The sequence below is a fragment of the Bos javanicus genome, chromosome 26 (assembly GCF_032452875.1).
Source record: "Bos javanicus breed banteng chromosome 26, ARS-OSU_banteng_1.0, whole genome shotgun sequence".
Lineage (NCBI taxonomy): Eukaryota > Metazoa > Chordata > Mammalia > Artiodactyla > Bovidae > Bos > Bos javanicus.
The window spans coordinates 15936312-15955973 of record NC_083893.1 but is presented as its reverse complement, the minus strand read 5'-3'; the positions used below and the strand labels follow the sequence as shown (position 1 = coordinate 15955973).

At 38.9% G+C, this 19662-nt stretch overlaps 1 protein-coding gene across 2 annotated transcripts in view; it reads right to left on the bottom strand.

Annotated features, from left to right (window-relative positions):
- Positions 1-13577: 13577 nt before the first annotated feature.
- Positions 13578-19662, bottom strand: part of HELLS (helicase, lymphoid specific) — a 41888-nt gene continuing 35803 nt past the window's right edge. For both annotated transcript variants that reach the window (XM_061402846.1, XM_061402845.1), the window contains one exon: positions 13578-16566. In XM_061402846.1, coding sequence (XP_061258830.1) covers positions 16472-16566 — 95 coding nt within the window. In that variant the 3' untranslated portion in view covers positions 13578-16471. The remainder of the gene's footprint in view (positions 16567-19662) is intronic.

Here is a 19662-nt window from a genome sequence, read left to right as displayed (position 1 = left end):
CCATTCAGGTATGACCTAAATCAAATCCCTTATGATTATACAGTGGAAGTGAGAAATAGATTTAAGGGCCTAGATCTGATAGATAAAGTGCCTGATGAACTATGGAATGAGGTTCGTGACATTGTACAGGAGACAGGGATCAAGACCATTCCCATGGAAAAGAAATGCAAAAAAGCAAAATGGCTGTCCGGGGAGGCCTTACAAATAGCTGGTGAAAAGAAGAGAAGCAAAAAGCAAAAGAGAAAAGGAAAGATATAAACATCTGAATGCAGAGTTCCAAAGAATAGTAAGAAGAGATAAGAAAGCCTTCTTCAGAGATCAATGCAAAGAAATAGAGGAAAACAACAGAATGGGAAAGACTAGGGATCTCTTCAAGAAAATCAGCGATACCAAAAGAACATTTCATGAAAAGATGGGCTCGATAAAGGACAGAAATGGTATGGACCTAACAGAAGCAGAAGTATTAAGAAGAGATGGCAAGAATACACAGAAGAACTGTACAAAAAAGATCTTCACAACCCAAATAATCACGATGGTGTGATCACTGACCTAGAGCCAGACATCCTGGAATGTGAAGTCAAGTGGGCCTTAGAAAGCATCACTACGAACAAAGCTGGTGGAGGTGATGGAATTCCAGTTGAGCTATTTCAAATCCTGAAAGATGATGCTGTGAAAGTGCTACACTCAATATGCCAGCAAATTTGGAAAACTCAGCAGTGGCCACAGGACTGGAAAAGGTCCGTTTTCATTCCACTCCCAAAGAAAGGCAGTGCCAAAAAATGCTCAAACTACCGCACAATTATACCTCTTTAGGAGAAATAAATTGTCACTGGGAAGTCTGAGTGTGACTTGCGTCTGTTTCTCTTTAAGGAAACATTTCAAATAAGATCTATTTTAAATTAATATTACTGGAAATCGAGCATTTTCTTTGTAAGAATAAAAAATAATAATAAATAGAACATACAAGAATGTCTTACAGGATTTAAGGGATTTTCTTAGGTCCAAAAACCCTCTCTGAAGGTTTACTTAAACTTCCTTCCATTTGCTCATTCTTCTGTTTATTCAGTAAATATTTATTGGACAATTACTGCATATACCAAGGTCTGAACTAGGAATTAAGGAAATTTTTCAGGAAAAAAAAAAAAAAAGGCCATCAGGACATTATTCTGTAGTCAAGAATAAAATGCATATTCTCAGAGAGTTGTCAGAGACTGAATAATGAGTGTCCTAAAGAAGGTAGAAGGATCTGTAGAAATCTGAAAGGGATAAAAATACCCTGTTGTGAGAATCAAGAAAAATTAATGGAAAAGTTGATATTTGAACTAAGCTTTGAAGACTGGGCAGAGCCAACTACATATCACAAGGCTTCCAAAAACAATTTCAACCATCTCCAACTGGTCTTACATTTGACAGTAAGAAATAATTCTCAGTGGTAATTTTCTTAAATGCCTCAGCTGTTTCTGTTCCCACTCCTTTGCATGTAACCCTACAGTGCCCGCCCCCGCACCCCCCTGCCCCCGCCCACCATGATTCTGGGCTTCCCCAGTGGTTTTCTTTGGCTGATGGGAAATTAGGTGTGATGCAAGTAGAATGGGGGTAGTCAGGCAGAATTTATAGGGCACAGTCAACCTCCTCATTAAAGGATGGAGCAGCGAAGCCAAACTTGAAAGCATTTACGATGTAGTCGACCTCACATCAGCTCCAGGGCAAAGCTGAGAGTAGACCTCTCAAAAATTAACCACTTAGTAGGCCACAAAGAATATGCTAATCGACCACGAAAAGCAAATCTGTTATTCAGGCAACATCCACTGATCACAATGCAATGAAGTCAGAATTCATTTTTTTAAGTCTAACCAAAAAAAATTTTTTAAATCCACCCACCAGTTGACAGTACTGTTCAAAGTATCTTAAAACACGTTCTAAATAATTATATGTGTGAAAAGATTCTAAAACTAAAATCCCAACTATTTGCAAATGAATCACAATAAATGCCCAATATTTATCAGTATATAAATTGTTTATTTTTGCATGTAATCACTGGATTATAAGCAAGAAAAGAAATAAACTCACTAACCAACTTCAGGGCTTCCCTGGTAGCTCAGGTGGTAAAGAATCTGCCTGCATTGTAGGAGACCAGGTTCAATCCCTGGTTGGGAAGATCCCTTGGAGACAGGAATGGCAACCCACTCCAGTATTCTTGCCTGGAGAATTCCATGAACAGAGGAGCCTGGCAGGTATAGTCCATGGGGTTGCAAAGAGTTGGACATGACTAAGTGACTGACAACCAATTTCAACAATCAGAAAATAAGAATGTCAAGATAAACCCAAAGAAATATGGTAGACAGAGCTGATGTGAATACCTATCCATCAACTGTAATATAAACACATATACATGCTGCATAAAATATTACAAAAATACTTTTATACAAACTCGAAGCAAAGATAGACAAATATGCAGGTTCCAGAATCCAAAAGATAAAGAGTGGAATATAGAATTGGCCCATAAGCCCAAGGACAGGACAGAATTATAGCCTCAAAATGGGGCATTAAGTTTTGAAACAACTACATAAAACCTAGGTGTCTACAGGACTGCTTCATTCTATTAATAAAGGATTAAAAGAGCTCCATTCACTAATGTAGAGAAGTGAAGAAGTTCACTGTCAGCCCAGGGCCTTGGGCAGGGAGAAAAAGGTCACCTGGGAGAAATCAGGGCCACAGATCTACATCATACAAGGGGTGAAGGCTATGTTTTCTTTTCCTTGTTGGTTATTTATTTTAAATATAGCAGTGTGTACAGCTATTTTTAAATTTTTTATTGACATATAGTTGATTTACGGTGTTAATTTCTGAAATACAGCAAAGTGATTCAGTTATATATGTGTGTGTGTGTGTGTGTGTACATATATATATATATATATATATATATACACACACACACATATATACATACTGTTCTTTTTATATACTTTTCCATTATGGTTTAATCATAGGATACCGAATATAGTTCTCTGTGCTATACACTAGGACTCTGCTGCTTTATCCATTCCATGTATATTCACTTACATCTGCCAACCCCAACCTCCCAGTCTGTCCCTCTTCCAATCCCTTCCTCCTTGGCAACCACAAGTCTGTCCCCTGTGTCCTTGAGTCTGTTTCATAGATAGATTCATTTGTCTTTTTTTTTCCAGCTGCACCACATGGTTTGCAGGGTCTTTGTTCCCCAACCAGGGATTGAACCCATGTCCCCTGCATGGGAGTGCAGAGTTCTCACCACTGGACTGCCAGCAAATTCCCTGTGTCATATTTTAGATTCTACATATAAGTGATATTACATGATATTTGTTTCTCTTTCTGATTTATTTCACTTAATATGATAATTAAGTGAAATTAAGTAATTATCGTAGGTCCATCCATGTTGCTACAAATGGCATTATTTTGTTCTTTTTACGGCTGAGTAGTCCATTGCGGAGAAGGCAATGGCAACCCACTCCAGTACTCTTGCCTGGAAAATCCCATGAACAGAGGAACCTGGTAGGCTGCAGTCTATGGGGTCGCATAGAGTCAGACTCGACTGAGCGACTTCACTTTCACTTTTCACTTTCATGCATTGGAGAAGCAAATGGCAACCCACTCCAGTGTTCTTGCCTGGAGAATCCCAGGGACGGGGGAGCCTGGTGGGCCGCTGTCTATGGGGTCGCACAGAGTCGGACACGACTGAAGCGCCTTAGCAGCAGCAGCAGTAGTCCATTATATGTATGCACCACATCTTCTTTATCCATTCGTCTGTTGATGGGCTTTTAGGTTGTTTCCATGTCTTGGCTATTGTAAATAGTCCTGCTATGAATGCAGAGGTGTATATATCTTTTGTGGGGAGGAGAGTTTTATCTGGGTATATGATGTCCAGGGTTACTGGATCATATGGTAATTCTATTTTTAGTTTTCTGAGGAACCTCCATACTGTTTTCCAAAGTGGCTGCCCCAACTTACATTCCTACCAGTAGTTTAAGAGGGTTCCCTTTTCTCCATATCCTCTCCAGCATTTGTTATTTGTAGAATTTTTTATGATGGTCATTCTAATTGGTGTGAGGTGGTACCTCATTGTACTTTTGATTTGCATTTCTCCAATAATTGGCATTTCTGTCCTTTATCGAGCCCATCTTTGCATGAAATGTTCCCTTGGTATCTTTAATTTTCTTGAAGAGATCTCTAGTCTTTCCCATTCTGTTGTTTTCCTCTATTTCTTTGCATTGATTGCTGAGGAAGGCTTTCTTATCTCTTCTTGCTATTCTTTGGAACTCTGCATTCAGATGTTTATATCCTTCCTTTTCTCTTTTGCTTTTCGCTTCTCTTCTTTTCACCGCTATTTGTAAGGCCTCCCCAGACAGCCATTTTTCTTCTTTGCATTTCTTTTCCATGGGGATTGTCTTGATCCCTGTCTCCTGTAGAATGTCACTAACCTCAGTCCACAGTTCATCAGGCACTCTATCTATCAGATCTAGGCCCTTAAATCTATTTCTCACTTCTACTGTATAATCATAAGGGATTTGATTTAGGTCATACCTGAATGGTCTAGTGGTTTTCCCTACTTTCTTCAATTTAAGTCTGAATTTGGCAATAAGGAGTTCATGATCTGAGCCACAATCAGCTCCTGGTCTTGTTTTTGCTGACTGTATAGAGCTTCTCCATCTTTGGCTGCAAAAAATATAATCAATCTGATTTCGGTGTTGACCATCTGGTGATGTCCATGTATAGAGTCTTCTCTTGTGTTGTTGGAAGAGGCTGTTTGTTATGATCAGTGTGTTCTCTTGGCAAAACTCTATTAGTCTTTGCCCTGCTTCATTCCGTATTCCAAGGCCAAATTTGCCTGTTACTCCAGGTGTTTCTTGACTTCCTACTTTTGCATTCCAGTCCCCTATAATGAAAAGGACATCTCTTTTGGGTGTTAGTTCTAAAAGGTCTTGGAGGTCTTCATAGAACCATTCAACTTCAGCTTCTTCAGTGTTACTGGTTGGGGCATAGACTTGGATTACTGTGATATTGAATGGTTTGCCTTGGAAACGAACAGAGATCGTTCTGTCATTTTTGAGATTGTATCCAAGTACTGCATTTCAGACTCTTTTGTTGATCAGTGTCAGACTTTATTTTGGGGGGCTCCAAAATCACTGCAGATGGTGATTGTAGCCATGAAATTAAAAGACACTCCTTGGAAGGAAAGTTATGACCAACCTAGATAGCATATTCAAAAGCAGAGACATTACTTTGCCAACAAAGATCCGTCTAGTCAAGGCTATGGTTTTTCCAGTGGTCATGTATGGATGTGAGAGTTGGACTGTGAAGAAAGCTGAGTGTCAAAGAATTGATGCTTTTAAACTGTGGTGTTGGAGAAGACTCTTGAGAGTCCCTTGGACTGCAAGGAGATCCAACCAGTCCATTCTAAAGGAGATCGGTCCTGGGTGTTCTTTGGAAGGAATGACACGAAAGCTGAAACTCCAGTACTTTGGCCACCTCCTGCGAAGAGTTGATTTATTGGAAAAGACTCTGATGCTGGGAGGGATTGTGGGCAGGAGGAGAAGGGGATGACAGAGGATGAGATGGCTGGATGGCATCACTGACTCGATGGACGTGAGTCTGAGTGAACTCCGGGAGTTGGTGATGGACAGGGAGGCCTGGCGTGCTGCGATTCATGGGGTCGCAAAGAGTCAGACACGACTGAGCGACTGAACTGAACTGAACTGAATAATTTGCATCTTTTCATTTGAAAGGCTATGTTTTTGTACCACGTGTTTTGGGAAGACTCCCCTGGCTTCCGTGATTCACTAGAAAGAATAGAAAGGATTCAGCATATCCAAGAGCTAAGATTTGTTATACTGAAAAGATACTCTGCATTGAGAAATTAAAAACTGATGGGATTTCTCCTTTTGAGTAAGATATAATAAGTTGCAGCAGCCCAGTGTTCCTGCTGCAATAACTAGAAAAAGCCAGATAAAGAACCTGTCGATTGTTTTTTGTTTGTTTGTTTTAAGACACCAGCAAACAGTGGGTAATGAGAACTACATGAATTTTAACTCCAGAGAAGTCCTTTGGAGGTTAGTTGAACAGGATTGGCCACTGCTGTTTTAATTTCTGCAATATAGCAAAGTGATTCAGACTGGGAACATTTGCTAATTTGGGGTTCGGACTGAAGATCAAGCTTGGCCCACACAGAGAGACCTTACAAGGGGAAAGAAGAAACCAGGAAGGCTTTCAGGAGTTGCTAAGATGGGCATGACAGATTGGAAGCTTGACAAACCCCAAAGATGCAAATGCAAAGGTTAGAGGGGAGGCTAGTGGCCTGTAAAAGGCGGACTGAAATTTCCAAGTCTCATTTGTGTTTAGAAAACAAGGTCCCTCTGAAACAGGAGGTCTCCAGCAAACACACACGGTTGTTGTTGCTGTTGTTCGGTCGCTAAGTCACGTCCATGCTTTGTGCCCCTGTGGACTGCAGCGTGCCAGGCTTCTCTGTCCTTCACTATGTCTTGGAGTTTGCTTAAACTCGTGTCCATTGAGACGATGATGTCCTTCAACCATCGCATCCTCTGTTGCCCTCTTCTCCTCCTGCCCTCAATCTTTCCTAGCACAGTCTTTTCCAATGAGTTGGCTCTTCACATCAGGTGGCCAAAGTACTGGAGCTTCAGCATCCATCCTTTCAATGAATATTTAGGGTTGGCTTCCTTTATGATAGACTGCTTTGATCTCTTTGCTGTCCAAGGGACTCTCAAGAGTCTTATCCAGCATCACAATTTGGAAGCATCAATTCTTCAGCGCTCAGTCTTCTTTATGGTCCAACTCTCACATCCGTACACGACTACTGGAAAAACCAGAGTTTTGACTGTGTGGACCTTTGTCAGGAAAGTGATGTCTCTGCTTTTTAATGTGCTGTCTAGGTCTGTCATAGCTTTTCTTCCAAGGAGCAAGCGTCTCAATTTCATGGCTTCAGTCACTATCCACAGTGATTATGGGGCCAAAGAAAATAAAATCTGTCACGGTTTCCACTTTTTCCCCATCTATTTCTATCACAATAAATTTCCCTCAAAATTAAGGTTGAACTCTGCAATACATACATATTTTGACATAGTATGCTTTTAAAATTATGTTATATTTATTCATTTTTAATAATTTGCATACTAGCAAAGCATGGTGTTTTTTTTTTATTTCATTAAATCTTTTGTTATTTGCTTCTAATTTTATTTCATTATGGCCAGAAAACAGTCTTTATGCAACTGATCCTTTGTAATTTATCAAGGCTTTCCTTTTGGCCTTTTACATGGTCAGTGTCCTATACAGACTTGCAGAGAAAATGTTTCCTCTCCTAAATAGATTTAGATAGGTTGCCTTATCCAGGGTGTACTTGGACAGAGCAGTGACTGAAATCTGGGTCTTCTTATTTCAAATCTATTATTTTCTGATATACTAAACCCAAAAGACTGTAGAGAAAATGAGTTGCAGAGAAGTCATTGCAAGAAAATGACTTGCAGAGATACCCAAAAGACTTGGGTATCTGGAGTGGGTTGCCAGGCCCCAGATACCCTTATCCAGAGTGTACTTGGACAGAGCAGTGACTGAAATCCAGGTCTTCTCATTTCAAATCTGTTATTTTCTGATATACTAAACCCAAGAGACTGTTTTATCGCCCCTGCCTCCAAATTTCCATATCAATTGTCAAAAGCCTTTAACAAGATCTACTCATTGTGGACTAAGAGAATTGCTCTCCTAAAAATTCTCCGTGGGTTCTGCAGTTCAGAAATGCAGAAGATGCTTCAGAATTGCAGCTACATAATCATAGTAGAAATGAAAGGAGTGTAACTTGGGCAGAAGGAGAATCATTTTCTCCTTCAGAGAAACAATCAGTGTCTCCAAGGAATGGAGATTTTGTTTTAGTATTTTGCAAGACGAAATCAGATCAGATAAGATCAGTCGCTCAGTCTTGTCCAATTCTTTGCGACCCCATGAATCCAGCACGCCAGGCCTCCCTGTCCATCACCAACTCCCGGAGTTCACTCAGACTCAACGTCCATCGAGTCAGTGATGCCATCCAGCCATCTCATCCTCTGTCGTCCCCTTCTTCTCCTGCCCCCAATCCCTCCCAGCATCACAGTCTTTTCCAATAAGTCAACTCTTCGCATGAGGTGGCCAAAGTACTGGAGTTTCAGCTTTAGCAGCATTCCCTCCAAAGAAATCTCAGGGCTGATCTCCTTCAGAATGGACTCGTTGGATCTCCTTGCAGTCCAAGGGACTCTCAAGAGTCTTCTCCAACACCACAGTTCAAAAGCATCAATTCTTCAGCGCTCAGCCTTCTTCACAGTCCAACTCTCACATCCATACATGACCACAGGAAAAACCATAGCCTTGACTGGACGGACCTTTGTTGGCAAAGTAATGTCTCTGCTTTTGAATATGCTATCTAGGTTGGTCATAACTTTCCTTCCAGGGAGTAAGCCTCTTTTAATTTCATGGCTGCAGTCACCATCTATAGTGATTTTGGAGCCCAGAAAAATAAAGTCTGACACTGTTTCCACTGTTTCCCCATCTATTTCCCATGAAGTGGTGGGACCAGATGCCATGACCTTAGTTTTCTGAATGTTGAGCTTTAAGCCAACTTTTTCACTCTCCTCTTTCACTTTCATCAAGAGGCTTTTGAGTTCCTCTTCACTTTCTGCCATAAGGGTGGTGTCATCTGCATATCTGAGGTTATTGATATTTCCCCCGGCAATCTTGATTCCAGCTTGTGTTTCTTCCAGTCCAGCGTTTCTCATGATGTACTCTACATATAAGTTAAATGAACAGGGTGACAATATACAGCCTTGACGAACTCCTTTTCGTATTTGGAACCAGTCTGTTGTTCCATGTCCAGTTCTAACTGTTGCTTCCTGACCTGCATAGAAATTTCTCAAGATGCAGATCAGGTGGTCTGGTATTCCCATCTCTTTCAGAATTTTCCACAGTTTATTGTGATCCACACAGTCAAAAGCTTTGGCATAGTCAATAAAGCAGAAATAGGTGTTTTTCTGGAACTCTCTTGCTTTTTCTATGATCCAGTGGATGTTGGCAATTTGATCTCTGGTTCCTCTGCCTTTTCTAAAACCAGCTTGAACATCAGGAAGTTCACGGTTCATATATTGCTGAAGCCTGGCTTGGAGAATTTTGAGCATTACTTTACTAGCGTGTGAGATGAGTGCAATTGTGTGGTAGTTTGAGCATTCTTTGGCATTGCCTTTCTTTGGGATTGGAATGAAAACGGACCTTTTCCAGTCGCTGAGTTTTCCAAATTTCCTGGCATATAGAGTGCAGCACTTTCACAGCATCATCTTTCAGGATTTGGAATGGCTCAACTGGAATTCCATCACCTCCACTAGCTTTGTTCGTAGTGATGCTTTCTAAGGCCCACTGGACTTCACATTCCAGGATGTCTGGCTCTAGGTCAGTGATCACACCATCGTGATTATCTGGGTCATGAAGATCTTTTTTGTACAGTTCTGCTGTGTATTCTTGCCATCTCTTCTTAACATCTTCTGCTTCTGTTAGGTCCATACCATTTCTGTCCTTTATCGAGCTCATCTTTGCATGAAATGTTCCTTTGGTATCTCTGATTTTCTTGAAGAGATCCCTAGTCTTTCCCATTCTGTTGTTTTCCTCTATTTCTTCGCATTGATTGCTGAAGAAGGCTTTCTTATCTCTTCTTGCTATTCTTTGGAACTCTGCATTCAGATGTTTATATCTTTCCTATTCTCCTTTGCTTTTCACTTCTCTTCTTTTCACAGCTATTTGTAAGGCCTCCCCAGACAGACATTTTGCTTTTTTGCATTTCTTTTCTAGTACAACTGAAAAATTCTGACTATGGTTTGGATTTTGACTCTTCCACTTAAGCACCATGTCATTGGAAAAGCCCCTGATGCTGAGAAAGATTGAGGGCAGGAGGAGTAGGGGATGACAGAAGATGAGATGGTTGGCATCATCGACTCAATGGACATGGGTTTGGGTGGACTCCGGGAGCTGGTGATGGACAGGGAGGCCTAGCGTGCTGCGGTTCATGGGGTTGCAAAGAGTCGGACATGACTGAGCGACTGAACTGAACTGAACTGAACTTTGGTATCATTACTGAAATTGTTGTTAATAAAAATAAAATGTAGTACTGATGGTGATAATGGAAACTGTCATTTATTGAACATTAACAGACACTGCATGAAATGCATTATGTACACAGTATCCTTTACCCATAACATCTTCTTTATCCATTCATCTGTTGATGGACATTTAGGTCTTGGCTATAGTAAATAGTCCTGAACAGAGAGTGCATGTATCTTTTCAAGTTATAGTTTTTTTCTGGAGATGTGCCCAGGAGTGGGATGGCAGGATCATAGGGTAGCTCTATTTTTAATGTTTTGGGGAACCTCCCTACTATCCTCTATTCTGTACCAATTGACGTTCCCACCAACAGTCTGTAGGAGGGTTCCTTTATATCCACACTCTCTTCGGCATTTATTATTTGTAGACATTTGATGATTCTGACTGAAGGTGACATCTCATTGCAGTTTTGATTTGCATTTCTTTAATTGATGATGTTTAGTATTTTTTCATGGGCCTTTTGGCCATCTATATGTCTTCTTTGGAGAAATGGTCTATTTAGATCTTCTGCCCACTTTTTTGATTGGGTTGTTCACGTTTTTGATAAATCAACTGTACCTCAATAATTTTTTTTAATGGCCTACATTTTGAACCTACTGAACTAGGGTGATCCTCAGTGAGGTATAGCTTCCCTTGTGGCTCAGCTGGTAAAGAATCTGCCTGCATTGCGGGAGATCTGGGTTCAGTCCCTGGGTTGGGAAGATCCTCTGCAGAAGGGAAAGCCTACCCACTCCAGTATTCTGGTCTGGAGAATCATGGACTGTATAGTCCATGGGGTCACAAAGAGTCAGACACGACTGAGTGATTTTCACTTCACTTCAGTGAGGTACTAAAGAGCCATGTCAGGGACTCTCCTGGTGGTCCAGTGGATAAGATTCCATGCTTATACTGCAGTGGGCATGGGTTCCATTCCTGGTCTGGGAACCAAGATCCCAGATGCTACCCAGCATGATCAAAAAAAAAAAAAGAGCCATGTCAGAAATGTGGATTCTCCATTAGGCTGTTGTACAGGGTTGGGCCAGTCACCTTGTATCTTTTTGCATAGCAAAACTTGTATAACTTTAAGTATCTTCACCACTGTTCCCTCATATTTAAATAGATGTGATTCTCGGTTGGGATTTTTTTTCTTCAGCACATTGAAATTTTTAGTCTTACTATTAAAATAACACATCTGCTGTCTACCTGATCTTTGTATCTTTGTGGGTGATCTGGTTTTGGAAGAGTCTCTTTGCCTTTGATATTAATGAATCTGAGTAGTTTTTCTTATCTGTTCTGTTTGGTGTGTTACTGTAGTTAGTCTTCAGTCATGTCCAACTCTTTGCATCCCCCATGGACTATATAGCCCACCAGGCTCCTTGTCCATGGGGATTCTCCAGGCAAGAATACTGGAGGGCTGCCATGCCCTCCTCCAGGGAATCTTCCTAACCCAGAGATTGAACCCAGGTCTTCCCGCATTGCAGGCTGATTCTTTACCAGCCGAGCTACCAGGGAAGCCCTCTATTCTGTTTAGCACTAAATAAGCCAATTCAATAAGAGGTTTTTCATTAATACAAATGTCTTTCTTTATCCAGTGTGTTTGGTGGATTCTTCTAACTTTATTCCTGCTGCATGTTTCCAATACGCTCTCTTACACAATCAAGAAAACAGATTAAGTAACCAATCTTGAGATGATGAGAGGCTTAAGATTGGCAAGAGTGTGGCTCTTCGGGGGCTGAAAAACAAGGGCGATTATGAACATTCTTAAGTGAAATGTAAGCCTGACAGCTGAATGCCAAGGAGCCAACCACTCACACATCTGAGTGAGGAATGTGACTGAGCAAGTCCAAACAGTAAGTAACAAGTCGATTAACTATTAATTTTGATTCCCTCTGTCACTGCTGGTACCTGTCTTCAGATCCACTCAGAACTTGAGCTTCCATTCTGTCCCATGAGAAGATTAAACCTGTCATGTACCAAATAGTACCATATTCTAGTATCTCTCATCATGCACCCTAGTACTGTTTAAAGATAATTCATTGGAAGATGGAGGGAAAAAAAATAGGAACATAGCAGATAGAACCTTGGTGATGAGATAAACAGGGTAAAGTGAAAAAAGACTCCTGGACCCCACACTCCCAAATGAGTCTGTGCCTGGTTCCCCAGTACAGGTAGTCATGTCAGCAATCTCATTTTAATGAAAATTAAGATGATATTCATCTCATATCTTTCAGGTATCCAGAGAAATACTTAGTATTGGTAGTGACAGCAGCAACTAAAATCCTTACTCAAAAATGCAGTAGCAAATAGTTACAGAGTAAGAGGAAAGGACAAGAAACCTGTGTAATTGCTCTTCTCACCAAAGGTTTTCATGGGTACTGAGAAATGTTAACATTTCCCAAACCTGATTAATTTGCATAGCTGTCATAGATTTTGCTGTGTAGAACTAGTCTATGATGATGAAAATTAGAAGAGTGGTTACTTTGGGGTAGGGGAGGCCAGACAGCCTTCTGAAAAGAAAGACCCCATCTTAATCTGGATGGTACCTACACAGTGGATACACCAAACTGAGCATAAGATTTCTTTATTGAGATGTTATATCACAATAAAAAGTAAAAATGAAACTTGGTATGCCTCTGTAATAACTATTTTATATTTAAGTAACTTTAAAACTAAGAAATGAAATCTTCATCTGAGCATGTTAATTGTGTAGGTGTGGATGCCCAGTACTGAAAACAAAGAAGCAGGCATACATTAGTTATTTTGTAAACATCCTGAAATACTGCAGAGAAGAGTAACAGCTGACATGATCCCCCCCCCACCCCCAAAGACCTTCAGATGGTGATTTTTAAGCAAATATTACAATGACAGAAGAATCTAAAATAGCTGACACAGTTCAGTTCAGTCACTCAGTCATGTCCGACTCTTTGCAAACCCATGAATCGCAGCACACCAGGCCTCCCTGTCCATCACCAACTCCCGGAGTTCACTCAGACTCACGTCCATCGAGTCAGTGATGCCATCCAGCCATCTTATCCTCTGTCGTTCCCTTCTCCTCCTGCCCCCAATCCCTCCCAGCATCAGAGTCTTTTCCAGTAAGTCAGCTCTTCGCATGAGGTGGCCAAAGTACTAGAGTTTCAGCTTCAGCATTAGTCCTTCCAATGAACACCCAGGACTGATCTCACAGGAAGAGATTAAAAAAATCATATCAATGACCAACTACCATACCATCAAGTACAGGTACCTATAAGCATTAACACTTTTAAATTATATTGGTACCAAGTAACACCTAGAAGCCAGCATTTCTCTTGCATCTGGCTGTCATTTGCTTGGCACTGTTGTCAAACTCATGTCTCAGGTGTGTACCACAGGACTAATTACAATGTGTGGTATTTTAAACTTGGTTTGCCACTTCTAAAGTCAAAAATAAAATTCTGAGAAAAAGTAAAAATTTGTTTTTATAATTCACTTTAAAAATTTATCTTTTAATCAAATCCGTTTAGGATTAAAACCATTATCTAAATTAGGGATGTAAAATGTATGTAATAGACAAGCTCCCCTAGATTTTAAGTTACCTCTTCTCTGAATGTAGCAGTTATAAACCAGTGATAACAGTGATTCCAAAGAAATAAAGACCAAAAAGATATCTTCAACTTTACTCAGAAGTAGGATTCCTTGGGCTTGATTTTTATAACCACAATTGATGGTAAAGTATTAATACATAGTATGTTATTTGTGAAGATGTACTAATACAGCAAATAGAATCATAAAAACTTAAGTAGCATTAAGTTAAAAAGCTCAAAACCAAAACTAAGTTTTGAAAGAGTATAGAATTTAAAGCTAGAAGCACTTATTTCATGTTTTGAATACAAATATTATTGCATTTCAGGCTTTTCATAATATATTACTTCAAAGTTCTAAGACTAAACAACTCAAATTGCTATTACTGAAAAATTCCATCAAACGTGTTTGCCTGGAAATGTTCAAGTACCACTTTCACTATACCTCCCAGTACATTCAGCATCTGCCTCATAATACAGAATGACTCACTGAATATTAAAGCTAATGAACTATTTTTCATGGCAGTTTGACCAAGTGATGGAAGACAAGTCCTGGTTTGAGAATACCTTTTCCTACAGATGAAGCAGGGAACATGTTTCAATACCATGGAATGAATACATCTGTTCCCCTTGCCCCATAAACTAAAATCTGGAAACTAAAGTCACAGTAAAATGATTTGTCATTAAAATCTCAAAATAGAGAACACAAGAGACAATACAGGGTTTCAGAAGCTGAAAAATAACATGAATGGCAGTATTTTTAAGAGGCTGGATAACAAGTTCATGAAGTTCAGATTGGGAGTTTATCAGGCAACCAAGTAAAAATGTGAAGTAGGCAGTTGGAAGCGAGTTCAGAAGATTCTGGCTGGAGACATAAATCGGAGTCACCACTACAAAGTTGGTTAACACATGTGCTGTGCTTAGTCACTCAGTCGTGTTCAACTCTATGACCTCATGGACTGTAGTCCACCAGGCTCCTTATATAGTGATGCTCTAGGCAAGAATACTGGAGTGGGTTGCCATGCCCTCCTCCAGGGGATATTCTCAACCCAGGGATTGAAACCAGGTCTCCCACATTGCAGGCCCACCAGGGAAACCCATTTAATACATAGTTGGTATTTAAAACAACAAGCCATCAAGGGAGTCCCAAGTTCTCTTGGGAGATTCTAATGAGTCAAATAAATAGCAAAGGAAACTGAGAAAGAGCCAGAGAAGTAGGAAGAACCAGACAAATTTGTCTGCTAAAAACTTGGGAACTACAGAAACTGGTTAGTGGAAATTAAACATCTATATGACATGCTTCTGAAAGATCAAGTAAATGATCTTTGAGGTCAGACTCAAAATGACTCAGAGGTCACTGGAGACTTAAAAAATCTGAACAGAATGGATTCAGGAAAAAAAAATGGAAGTGAAACAAGTCAACAGTGAATATAGACTTTTCAAGGAGTTTGCTGTAAAACAAGAAATGGGGCATTTCTGTTGGCTCTAGCTAAGACAGACTACATCCATACAGGAAAGGATACATGGGCGCAGGTGCTGGTAGGTTTCAGATGCAATGGTGGCAACATTTAGAAGTTCTTTTCTGATTATTTTCTGTGAGGATAAGGGAGCAAGACCAGAGGGAGGAAGTAGCAGAAATATGAGGACAGAGATAAACTCAAATGAAATAATCATTTGAGATGAATGTTGGAGAATGGAGTATGATGATAGTTCGTCAGAGACTGGTAAACATTTCCACTTTGAAGAAAATCCACTCTGTTGTCTGTTCTTTAGAACAGACTTTGGCTGAATATTCTCTCAAAATAGTTTTTCTTCTGAGTCCTACCTAGCTTCCATTGCCCTAAAGCAAAGAGAATCTGATCTCCATTGGAATATACATGGCACTAAGAGTAACCACCTTCACAGAAATGTGTGCTTCAGGCAGCATTCAGTATCTCTCGTCCTCAGTTTCGTGTACATACAGGGACTAAATGATTCCCACCTTGGCCTCTATGCTCCTCTGTTACGGATCCTGTGTTACTTATATTCCTAAGTCTTATTTTAACCCCTCCCTGCTATAATTTTCAGGGTCTCTTCTCTCTTTTTCTGTTCCTGTTTTGCATGGTACCCTGCCACGTCCAATTTCTAGAACCAATTTCTTCTGTCAAGGACCTGTAATTTCTTCCAAAGCCTTCTCTGCACTGACCCAGTGTCCAGTTGAAATCTTTATATATATGACATACGTGTAAAGTACTGATAAATCGAAACAGCAGTCAAGACTTTTGGTGTTATTTCACCTGAGCCATTATTTATCTGAAAAAATAACCTGATGAGATCTTATAACAAATATTTATTTGGCAAACCATTTTATAGAAATAGACCCTAAAACTCAAACCGTTCCTTATTTAAACAATGGACAGAATCATCCCAGTCTTTCCCCCATCCAAAGTCTACTCCATAACTGAAGTACCAAAAACCCATGAACTGTGCTGCTAAAAAGGAGGGTGGGGGAAAAACATTAAACTTCCACAGGAAGACTGTATAAATCTGGCAGTGGTTAAGTACACATCATCCTGTACCCAAAAGTACTACTGAACCTGAAAAATTAACTGAAAACCTAAATTTACTCTTAATATATGTATTTGCTCTTAATAAGGTTCAAAAATTATGCAATGGTACAGTTATATTATGTAAACTGATATAATCAAAGTAGAGTGAAAAATGTGGATTTTAACACCAATACAGATCACTAGATGTGAACAAGAACTTTTTGAAGACATTCTTTTAGCTCCAATTTAAAACAAACATTCAGAACTAGAATCTTCAGAATTTTCTAGTATCTTGAAAATCCCCATCTTCTCTTTAACTGGTCCTGAGGCATTCATTTGATCTAAGAGAAAAATAAACAAACAGGTATTTAAAAAAAAAGTGTAAGAACTTAAAAAGAAATCTTTTATTAAAACGAGAACTGGCCTCCAGGGAACAAACTGAAACACCAGTTTGCTAATCAAAATCACTTCTGCTGAATTTAAGATACACCTAGCAATAAACACCAATGTGAATTATATTCTCAGAGAGAGAGAGAGATATATACATGTATTTTTTTTTAAAGCCCAATTATGGTTAGTTTAAAAGTAGGAATGCAAAATACCATGAAAATGTATCTTTATACTCCCATAGCTAATTTGAAATCTTTATATTTTTGTCAACATGATAGCTATTGAAATGAAATTACTTCTGGTTTAATCTGCATTCTCGGATTTCTAGGGAGACTGAAGCATCTTTCTTTTTTTTTTTTAATTTTATTTTATTTTTAAACTTTACAATATTGTATTAGTTTTGCCAAATATCGAAATGAATCCGCCACAGGTATACCCGCGTTTCCCATCCTGAACCCTCCACCCTCCTCCCTCCCCTCCCCTCCCTCTGGGTCGTCCCAGTGCACCAGCCCCAAGCATCCAGTACCGTGCATCGAACGTGGAGTGGTGACTCGTTTCATACATGGTATTATACATGTTTCAATGCTATTTTCCCAAATCTCCCCACTCTCTCCCTCTCCCACAGAGTCCATAAGACTGATCTATACATCGGTGTCTCTTTTGCTGTCTCGTACACAGGGTTATTGTTTCCATCTTTCTAAATTCCATATATATGCGTTAGTATACTGTATTGGTGTTTTTCTTTCTGGCTTACTTCACTCTGTATAATAGGCTCCAGTTTCATCCATCTCATTAGAACTGATTCAAATGTATTCTTTTTAATGGCTGAGTAATACTCCATTGTGTATATGTACCACTGCTTTCTTTATCCATTCATCTGCTGATGGGCATCTACATTGCTTCCATGTCCTGGCTATTATAAACAGTGCTGCGATGAACATTGGGGTACACGTGTCTCTTTCCCTTCTGGTTTCCTCAGTGTGTATGCCCAGCAGTGGGATTGCTGGATCATAAGGCAGTTCTATTTCCAGTTTTTTAAGGAATCTCCACACTGTTCTCCATAGTGGCTGTACTAGTTTGCATTCCCACCAACAGTGCAAGAGAGTTCCCTTCTCTCCACACCCTCTCCAGCATTTATTCCTTGTAGACTTATGGATTGCAGCCATTCTGACTGGCGTGAAATGGTAGCTCACAGTGGTTTTGATTTTAATTTCTCTGATAATGAGTGATGTTGAGAATCTTTTCATGTGTTTGTTAGCCATCTGTATGTCTTCTTTGGAGAAATGTCTATTTAGTTCTTTGGCCCATTTTTTGATTGAAGCATCTTTCTATGTTCAATGGTTGTTTCTTTCATTCCTGGTAACTGTTTGCTCTTAAGTTGTTCAGTTTTCTTGATATTTATTTATGTATGGTAATCATTTCCTGTTTGCTATGTACTGCAGATATTTGTGGTTTGTCATTTACCTGTTTATGGTATTGTTTTTACAGAAGCCTTTAATAAAATCTATTAATCTGTTCATTTAGTTTGAGAGTTCTGTATCCTATTTAAGAATTCTTTTCCTATCCTAAAACCCTACAGATATTTCCCTATTTTTTAAGTTAAATGTTTTGCTTTTAAAGTTTTGATGACTTAATTTATCTAGAATTTATTCTTGAATATGATGAGATTTACCATGGTTGATACTGTGCTTTGCAGATATTACATTTTTTACAAATTGAAGGTTTGTTGCAACCCTATGTTGAGCAAGCATATCAGAACCATTTTTTGCTCACTTCATGTCTGTCTTAATTTTGGTTAATTCTCACAATGTTTTAAACCCTCCACCAAAAAGATTATGACTTGCTGAAGGCTCAGATAATGGTTAGCATTTTTTTTAGACACTGTTATTTCACACAGACTACTTTATAGTGCAGACATAACTTTCATAAGCACTGAAAAAAATTGTTTTAAATGTGTGATCTGCTTATTTCAGTGCTCTGGAACCCAGCCTGCAGTATCTGCAAGGAATAACAGGAATTTCCCCTCTCTGGTTTGAAATGACATTTATCATTTATTGATTTTTCCATGGAAGTTTGGATGACTTTCTGGATTTGCCACATCAGCAGTAAATTTATCTTATATGTTAATTCAACAGTCTTAATTATTATAATTTTTAAATTGAATCTTAGTACCTGATATAAAGTATTCTGTTGTTCTTCAAAATTGTCTTGGCTCTTGGTCCTTTACCATTCCATATTAATTTTAAAAACAGCCTGTCAAAGCTCTTAAAAAAGCCATAATATTATGGATTTTAACTAGAAGATTAATGTAAAGAATACAAGTTAATCGTATCCATAAATACAGTTAAATTTGTCATGTATTCAGTCCTTCTCTTATTGTCCTTGGATGTTTCATAGCTTCTCTATAAAGGTCTTAAAGAAATTATTATATTTAATTCTAGGTATGTTAGTTTAGTAGCTGTTGTAAACATCTATTTTCTAAATAATTACTGCTAATACATATACTATTAATTTATAGCCAACTTTTTGGATTCTAACTTTTAGATTCCCTCAGATTTTCTATGGAGATAATTATACCACCTGCAAAAGCACTTTAATGAAACTAATTATTCCTATTTTTATTATCTTATAGCATTAGTTGAGACTTTCCTGTACACTGCATTATGTTTTATAATGTACAGTGGGAGTGACAGCTGTTACACTCAACTGTTCTTGATTTTCATAGTAATTTACTAAATGAATGCATTTTTTCAGATTAAGAACATTTTCTTTATCATATTTAAGAATTATGAGGTTGATTATGATGGTACGTCAAGTGGGTTTTCAGAATCTAGTTCTTTTTTATTCAGTTAATGTCAATTAATATTTTCAGATGTTACCCTGTCCTTGTATGCCTTCTATGCTACTGCTGTTTATTTGAGAATATATTTAAGATTTGGCCATAATGGTTTATCTTTATCTCATTTTTCCTGTACTATATGAAAATTAAAATTCACATAAACATGCAAAGAACTCAGAACAGCTAAAACCAACTTGAAAAAGAGGAA